Below are 8,898 nucleotides of genomic sequence, written 5' to 3'. Positions count from 1 at the left end.
TGATTCAGATGATTCAGCTTTCCACAATTTAATTCATTTTATTATCCAAAATACAAATGGGAGATCATTAAATATCACTATTTACACAAATAAATCGGTTGATGAACGAACAAAATATCCTTTATAAAAGCGTGAAAACCTGTGAGGCTGACGACAATACGTAACGGGTCAAAGTGGACACTATTTGCTAGCGGAGAGAATTGAAACGAGCAGATTGGAATTCGTAGGTGTTTTTCACAACTTTCGGTTGTGGGTCCGACTAAAACATACTTTTTCTCCATTTATCTGATGTTATGATAGGTGTTGAGGATTGTTGGGACGGAGTCCCAGATTGGTTAATTTAGGAATATGGGTTAACGAGTAAAGAATACATCTCCATTGGTACGAACTTTTTGGGGAAGCCCAAAGCAAAGTCACGAAAGCTTATGCTCAAACTGGACAATATCATATCATTCTGAAGAGTCGTGATTCCTAACATGGTATCAAAGTCGTGCTCTTAACTTAGCCATGTCAATAGAATCCTCAAATGTCGAACAAGGAAGTTGTGAGGCTCGAAAGTATAGTCCAAAGTGACTCAAGTGTCGAACAATGTTCGAGGGCTCCACAGGCCTCAAGGGAGGCTCTATAGTGTACTTTCCATTGGTATGAGAAGCAAAGCCCTGAGAGCTCGAGAAGTCGTGATTCCTAACAATAGGTTTAATAGATTCCGACAGAAGTCAAAAGCTCGAGAATATAGCATAAACTAAACAAAATAGAGACAATAAACACGATATATTTCCCTCGAATTCGGGATAAATTTTGCATTATTATTAAGCAAAGAGAATGAAATAAAAAGGAAGTATAATTATACAATTCCAAATATTTTGTGTTTAAGCTTCTAATTCCCTTTCTATTCCATATAAAATTCCACAGGAAAAAAGAGCTCAAAATACATTGGTTTAGTATCGAACCTTGGCCGATTACCAACAAAGAATCCTCTTCAATTCTATCCCTCTAGCAGAAATTTCAGGTTCTGAAGCCCTTCAGCTGAAATGCTTCGTCTAAATCTTGGCCTCTGAAACACCACAGGCTCAGGTGGCTCCAAATGAAAGCTAACCAACACCACTGTTAAGTTGTCCGTGGCTCCTCTCTTTATGGCTTCTTCTACTATTTCCTTGCAGCAAAGCTTCACGTCGTTGTGTTCTTGGAGCCTCCGACGAGCAAAGTCGATAGCGTTTTGACTCGTGAACACGTCCCATATTCCGTCGCTCCCTATGATCAAAAACTCCTCCTCCTTCGTCAATGTTATTAGCTTAAGTTCGGGTTCGGCGCTTAATGGTCCACCTCTCTCGCTCATTTCCTTCATTCCTTCAAGATGCCAGTCTCCTAACGCACGAGTGACCCCAAGTAGTCCGTTTAGGTAATCGTCGTCGATGAATCCGCCTAACGCCTCGATTCTCTTACGTTCTTTTGTGCAGCATGGTCTGTGGTCTTTAGACATTTCTATTGCACATCCTTGTCTTGATAACACTGCTCGGCAATCGCCAGCGTTTGCTACAAGCAAAGATCTGTTTGAAATTATGACGATTGTAAAAACGAGAAGATCGAAATCGGCGTAAACGAAAGTGAAAACGAGTACCTTCCGAATATCATTGCAGTCAGTGCAGTTGTGCCTGAAGATAGAGATGTTTCGAGAGTGCAAGATCTAGCGAAAGCTGCATCGGTCTCCATAAACGACCTCGTGACCACTTTTTCAAGCGCTAAAGGAAAGTCGGAATCTTCGATGATGACTCTTGGTAAGTGGTCACGAACGAATTGTGCAGCGCCTTTTCCTCCGTGACCATCGAATACCTATTTGTTCATGATAAGCTAAAGATCAGAAGTTGCTATCCTCATGGCTAGATCTAATCCAACAGAGTGATAAAACTACGTCGAACCAAATGTACTTGTTTTTATATATGGCTCGAGACGAGCAACGAAAACTAGCTCTACGAACAAACCTGAGAGCTTGGTTGATTCCGATTACAGGAGCGGAACGGGGTTTGCAACGTCCATGTAAAATCTCAGGCCTCCCCTTACCCGACTATCAAACCCGTTAAGCCAATGTTTCCCCACTTGTGCAATTTGCATATGTCAAACAGACCAAGGGCTTACTCACTACCAATCGAAACGCATTACCTCGTCCTCAATTTGGCTACCACTATAGGTTGTTGGGTTATTAGTCTTGTAACAGCCTAAGCCCATCGCTGACAGATAGACATTGGTCCTCTCTCGCTTTCTCTTTCCCTTTCAGGCTTTAGCCCACCTGCTACAGATATTGTCCTCTTTGACTTTCACTCTCAGAATCGATGTGGGATCTCACAATCAATTAGGTTTCTACACCTGTTCCCCTCTCCAACCGATGTGGGATCTCACAATCCAGTTCCTCTCTCCAACCGATATGGAATTTCATAGTCCACTCCCTTTCGGGACCTAGTTCACAGTCCACTCCCCTTCAGGACCCAGCGTGAGATCTCACAATCCAGTTCCCCTCTCCAATCAATATGGGATTTCACAGTTCACTCCCCTTCGAGACCCAGTTCACAGTCCACTCCCCTTCAGGACCCAACGTGGGATCTCACAATCTAGCTCCCCTCTCGAACCGATATGGGATTTCATAGTCCACTCCCCTCAAGACCTAGTGTGAGATCTCACAATCCAGTTCCCCTCTCCAACCAATATGGGATTTCACAGTTCACTCCCCTTCGGGACCCAGTTCACAGTCCACTCCCCTTCAGGACCCAGCGTGGGATCTCACAATCCAGTTCCCCTCTTCAACCGATATGGGATTTCACAGTTCACTCCCCTTCGGGACCCAGTTCACAGTCCACTCCCCTTCAGGACCCAGCGTGGGATCTTACAATCCAGTTCCCCTCTCCAACCGATATGGGATTTCACAGTCCACTCCCCTTTGGGACCCAGTTCACAGTCCACTCCCCTTCAGGACCCAACGTGGGATCACACAATCCAGTTCCCCTCTCCAACCGATATGAGATTTCACAGTCCACTCCCCTTCAGGACCCAACGTGGGATCTCACAATCCAATTCCCCTCTCCAACCGATATGAGATTTCAGAGTCCACTTCTCTTCGAGACCCAGTGTCCTCACTTGTAGACACTCGTCCCTTTTTGTTCCTTTCTCAAACATATTTAGTAAAGCTATATACCCTAAATAGATAGTTATAGAAGGTAAATGACTATAATTGGTAAAACTAGTATGTAAGTAAAATTTGGAAAAGTTTATAGAACATACTAATGTTCTAATGTTCTCATTCTCTGTCGGGGTCGTATTCGTTTTGCATACGAAGATTCCAAGTCAAAATAACATTAGTTTTATGAACTTACACCATAGAAGGAGACCGCTTCCTCGTTGACGAAACTACACCCGAACTTCTTAGCCATGTCCTGAATGCATACATGAGTGTCCTCCATATACGGACGCTTTCCGATATCAGACCATTCTCCCGATCTAAGCGCAGGAACAAAAGTCGATGGGCTCTCTTTCCTGTCTACCACTGCAGCGTCCTCGGAAATGCTCTCGAGCTACATGAATCAAGAGAAACGAACAATCAACAAGTTAGATGGGTTCGTTGCCACTTTCTGCATCGACAAAGTTTGAACAATGGCGCTATTCAAGGAGCGGCATTAACGACTAACAGAGAACTGAAGGGACCCCATCTAGATGCTTCAATAGACGTGATACTAGGAATATCTATAGGTTTATCATATCGTTCAGCTACACGAGTATTCAAATTCAGGGAAGTTTTGTCAGTTCGGATTCATATCAACGAACAAGATGCTTTTAGGGACAAGTGAACCAAGTCAAGGTTACAGAGATGTGTACTTAGGCAAAAAAATTCAACTATATCGTTCAACAAAAGATCATATTAAGTAGAATTCATAACTACAACTATAACAGCTCAAGCCCACCGCTAGCAGATATTGTCCTTTTTGGACTTTCCCTTTCGGGTTTCCCCTCGAGGTTTTAAAATGCGTAGGAATGTTTCTTTCTCCTCTCTAACCTATGTGGGATCTCACAATCCACCCCTCTCGGGGGCCAACGTCCTCGCTAGCACACTGTCCGGTGTATGGCTCTGATACCATTTATAACAGCCCAAGCCCACCGTTAGCAGATATTGTCCTTTCTGGGCTTTCCCTCTCGGGCTTCCCACAAGGTCTTAGAACACGTCTGCTAGAGAAAGGTTTCTACACCCTTGTAAGGAATGTTTCCCTCAAGGTTTTAAAACGCGTCTATGCTAGGGAAAGGTTTCCACACCCTCATAAGTAATGCTCCGTTCTCCTTTCCAATCAATGTGGGATCTTACAATCCACCCCCCTTGGGGGCTCAACGTCCTCGCTGACACATCGCCCGGTGTTTGACTCTGATACCATTTATAACAGTTCAATCCCACCGCTAGCAGATATTTTTCTTTTTTTTAACTTTCCCTTCCGGGCTTCCCCTCAAGATTTTAAAACGTGTCTGCTAGGAAAAGGTTTCCACACCCTTATAATGAATGCTTTGTTCTCCTCTCCAACTATGTGGGATCTCACAATCCACCCCCTTGGGGGGCCAGTGTTCTCGCTAGCACACCTCCCGATGTCTAGCTCTGATACTATTTATAACAGCCCAAGCCCATCACTAGCAGATATTGTCCTTTCTGGACTTTCCCTTTCCGGCTTCCTACAAGGTTTTAAAACACGTCTGCTACAGAAAGGTTTCCACACCCTCATAAGTAATGCTTCATTCTCCTTTCTAACCGATGTGGGATCTTACAATCCACCCCCCTTGGGGGCCCAGTGTCCTCGCTGGTACATCGCCAGGTGTTTGACTCTGATACCATTTATAACAGTTCAAGCCCACCGCTAGTTGTCATTTTTTAACTTCCCCTCCTGGGCTTCCCCTCAAGATTTTAAAACATGTCTACTAGGGAAAGGTTTCCACACCCTTATAATGAATGTTTCGTTCTCCTCTCCAACCTACGTGGGATCTCACAATCCACCCGCTTGGGGGCCAGTGTCCTCGCTAGCACACCGCCCAGTGTCGGGCTCTAATACCATTTATAACAGCCCAAGCCCATCACTAGCAAATATTATCCTTGTTGGGACTTCCCCTCGAGGTTTCGAAACCCGTCTACTACGATAAGATTTCCACACCCTCATAAAGAATGCTTCGTTCTCCTCTCCACCCAACGTGGGATCTCACAACAACAGTCCTCATTGGTTTTTCTCCCTTATCCTCTCCTTTCTTCCATACCAAGGGACCATAAACTAAAGTAGGAATTGTACAAGCTACAGAAACAAGAAATTCATGCTCAAAAACTTTAGAAACTCGACAATGGAACCTCAATTACAACATAAAAGGACTAAAGTAACAGCATCTTTTAACAAACACATTAACGACAAAAAGTAGCTGTTCCTGAAACATAGAACTTTCAAATCAATTACAGTGAACCATACTTTCATGTTCTTAAACAGATTTGGAATTGAAACAGAGAAGAACCCATCAGATCAAACCAACATAAACAGAGAACAGAGCTCAAATCAGTGAAGAACACCATACAGTGAAATCCAACCAGATTTCATAGCAAAACACATGAATTATCAGCTACATTCAGTGAAATCCAAGGAACCCCATCACAGAAATCCACAAAAGAAGAACAACAAAACAAGTTCATCACAAAATTTCACCAAATACCCAACAAAAAAGGGGGAAAACCCAGTACGAATCTAACAAAATATCCCTCAAAATCATAGAAATGAGTATAAAGGAAGCAAGATTCATACAGGAAAAGAATTCCCAGAACGGGTTAGGTCGCTAGTTCCACCAAGATCAAGCTCCTGATCAGGATTCCCCATCTGGGTCTCCAAAAACTCACAATGCATGCGCCATGGCTTGCTATTAGTACTCCCAGAAGGCGCCCTCTCAGCCCCAACCGGCTCGGAATCCGTCACACACATGACGATAAAATACCAAAAGAAAAAGCTGTGAGGAGTTGGGTGGCTCGGGTTCAACTTGCAGTAGGTGGGTATCCAAAGAAACAGAGAAAGCACAAAGTTAGAGAGAGAAAGAGAGGGAAGAGAGAGAGAATGAGAGGAAAATGATGGAGGGAGAAGAAGATTCTGAGAATATGTGTAATGGGTTAAGAGAAATTGAAAGGGAAAACCCTGATTTCAGCATGAAAAACAGAATTAAACAACAAAACAGAGACGAGTTGTTTTTAATTTCCAAATTTCCTTTAAATTGGGAAATGTTCAATGTTTGTAAATTCAATTTAAATTTCTTAACTTTTCAAGAAACTTACCTTCTTCCCCTTTTAATTTAAAGACATAAAGTTTGGCCATTGGAGTCGGATAAGGATAATGATGAAAAAGTTCCCATAGAGATTATAATATCTTAAAAGTAAGTCGGAGAGAAACGTAAGGTAAAAGAAAGTAAGTATCGGTTGCATGCACTGAAATATAGTTCGAGTCTGTAACGTATACTTCAGTATTCTGATATGGAACAAAAATCTTGTTGGTTTCGAGGCCAATTCTGACTTTTTTTCTTTGTTCATTCTCGTCAACGAGGTTCATGAATGTCCCTTTGGTTATTTTCTGATTAGATTGATCCAGAATTTAGTTAAATCAACTTTGATCAACCCAGTCGACCTAATGGCTTGTTTGGTCCTTTGTAGACTTAGAGATGGTTCGACCATGTCTCTCCTTAGAGTCATAGATGTTGATTATGTTGGACGATAAAAGTCACACCTCCGCTAATTTAGGGAATGATCATGGGTTTATAATCAAGGAATACTCTCACCATTGGTACAAGGCCTTTTGGGGAAGACCAAAACAAAGCCACGAGAGCTCATGCTCAAAGTGGACAATATCATACCATTATGAAGAGTCGTGTTCGATTAATCTCAGCCTCACAATCACATATATTTTAACTCAACCCTATAGTTAATTTTTGACTCACATCAAGTTAAAAAAAATATATATATATATATAGGTTTCCATGATCTTGACTTGTGAAGGTTTTAAAAATGGGAGTCATTAAATTTATTATTTGAGCTGCATGTTTCACATTCCTTGAATCATTAGTTGGCAAGAACATTGATCAACTCTCTCTCCTCTTTCTCTCTCTTCTTTCTCTCTCCTCTTCTTTCTCTCTCTACAAAGCAAAGAGATGAATGGTAGGTATTGCATCCCTAGAAATAGGCATCTATGGTGATAGCTACCTTTACATGACATGAGGACTTAGAAAGGAACCTAATTCACACATTCTTTTTCTTTTTCCATTCATAAATTCAAATAATATTATTATTTCCACAACCCATCAACTTTATTCTTTAAAAATTATTATATTTTTATCGGGGAGTGAGATTCAAATATCTAATCTTTTAATAAATAATATATATATTAATTAGTTGAATTATAGTCGGAACGTATTTTCAACCTTTTAGTTAGTTCACGTATCATATTAATTATATTAACGGAATAAAAATATCTGATATAAAATTTTTAAAATTTAGTGACGAATAAATACTTATTTATATTTGATAAAATGAAAGTAAATATTTTAAAAAAATATATTATTATTATTATTAGTAATGATTAATTGAAAGGAGAAATATTCTTAAAATAAAGAAAATAATAAAATTTTGATTCTGTTCACACTGAATTTTGCCGAATAGGGCCACGCAACACAATCACTAACCTCAATTTTATTTTTTTTCTTTTTGTTTTTATTTATTTATTTTAATTTCCCAAAAAAAGTGACAAAAACCACTAAATATGACAAATTACAACTTGTATATTTACCAAAAAAAAGTTCCCATTAATATTAATTAATAAAATATTTATTTAAAATTACTAATTAAGTCGGTGGGTTATAATTAAATAGCAATAATTGTGACAAAAAGAGATGTGGAATGAAAATGACCTAATTAAAATAAATAAATAAATAAACTTTCATTAATGAATGCATTTCAATTTAATAAATGCATAAATTTATTGCAAATGGCCTATGAATCAGATACAATATTAAAAGTTTATACATTTAGTTTAAAATTTTAATAAATGCAATTTAAAAAAAATATATATATAACCTATAAATCAGATATAATATTCAGAGTTTATTTTTGCAATAATTTCTTATAAAATATATCGTAAGAAATTTAATTGAAATTCTTAGAGAGTTGGGTAAATTAATCTATTTTCTTCTTATATTGTACGACATGGCCTACAAGTTTAATCTTACGATTTTAAGTTCCGATTTCAATCTCGATCTTCGTTTAGAATTTGCTCAAAAAAATAGTCATTTTCACCCCTTCACGTCAAGATCGACAAGAAACCAAATCATGTCATTTCATCACTTCGACGTGAATAGAATAATATCTTCCTTCCCGAACGCCTACAAAAAACAATGTTCTAATATAATGGCAGTTGGATGTATCAAGAGGCAACAAAATTGTAGCAATGAGATGGAAAGAAACCATGTCCTAATCTAATGGCAATTGAATGTATCAAGAGGCAACAAAATTGTGGCAGGATCGACCTGAATAGAATAATCTTTCTTCCCGAACGCCTACGAAAAACTATGTTCTAATCTAATGGCAATCGGATGTATCAAGAGGCAACAAAATTATAGCAATGAGATGGAAAGGGATCGACCTGAATAGAATAATTTTTCTTCCTGAACACCTACGAAAAACTATGTTCTCATCTAGTGGCAATCAGATGTATCAAGAGGCAACAAAATTATAGCAATGAGATGAGAAGGGATCGACCTGAATAGAATAATCTTTCTTCCCGAACACCTATGAAACCTATGTTCTAATCTAATGGCAATTGGATATATGAAGAGGCAACAAAAATGTAGCAATGAGATGGAAAGGGA

At 39.4% G+C, this 8,898-nt stretch overlaps 1 protein-coding gene across 2 annotated transcripts; it reads right to left on the bottom strand.

Moving 5' to 3' along the window:
• Positions 1–774: 774 nt before the first annotated feature.
• Positions 775–6,638, bottom strand: LOC111798027 (putative protein phosphatase 2C 27). 2 transcript variants are annotated; one of them, XM_023680976.2, is made up of 4 exons: positions 5,802–6,568; positions 3,363–3,560; positions 1,619–1,830; positions 775–1,547 (listed from the first exon to the last, which is right to left on the bottom strand). In XM_023680976.2, the coding sequence occupies exons 1-4, from the start codon at positions 5,973–5,975 to the stop codon at positions 986–988; spliced, it is 1,146 nt and encodes a 381-aa protein (XP_023536744.2). In that variant the 5' UTR covers positions 5,976–6,568; the 3' UTR covers positions 775–985. The 2 variants fall into 2 exon arrangements, with proteins under 2 accessions (XP_023536744.2, XP_086981783.1); XM_087125657.1 differs by lacking the exon at positions 3,363–3,560 and having other exon boundaries at positions 5,802–6,638.
• Positions 6,639–8,898: the final 2,260 nt, after the last annotated feature.

This window comes from Cucurbita pepo, chromosome 7, assembly GCF_057944985.1.
Source record: "Cucurbita pepo subsp. pepo isolate OVF chromosome 7, ASM5794498v1, whole genome shotgun sequence".
NCBI lineage: Eukaryota > Viridiplantae > Streptophyta > Magnoliopsida > Cucurbitales > Cucurbitaceae > Cucurbita > Cucurbita pepo.
Note: the sequence above shows the minus strand (reverse complement) of the source record. Positions and strands in the feature narration are given on the sequence as shown.

Excerpts from the sequence above, each read along its gene's own strand:
- LOC111798027 (XM_023680976.2), bottom strand. The coding sequence starts at position 5,975 with ATGTGTGTGACGGATTCCGAGCCGGTTGGGGCTGAGAGGGCGCCTTCT. Across the intron at positions 3,561-5,801 it reads GTTCTGGGAATTCTTTTCCT|CTCGAGAGCATTTCCGAGGA; the intron begins GTATGAATCTTG and ends TGATTCATGTAG. Across the intron at positions 1,831-3,362 it reads AAGCGGTCTCCTTCTATGGT|GTATTCGATGGTCACGGAGG; the intron begins GTAAGTTCATAA and ends ATGAACAAATAG.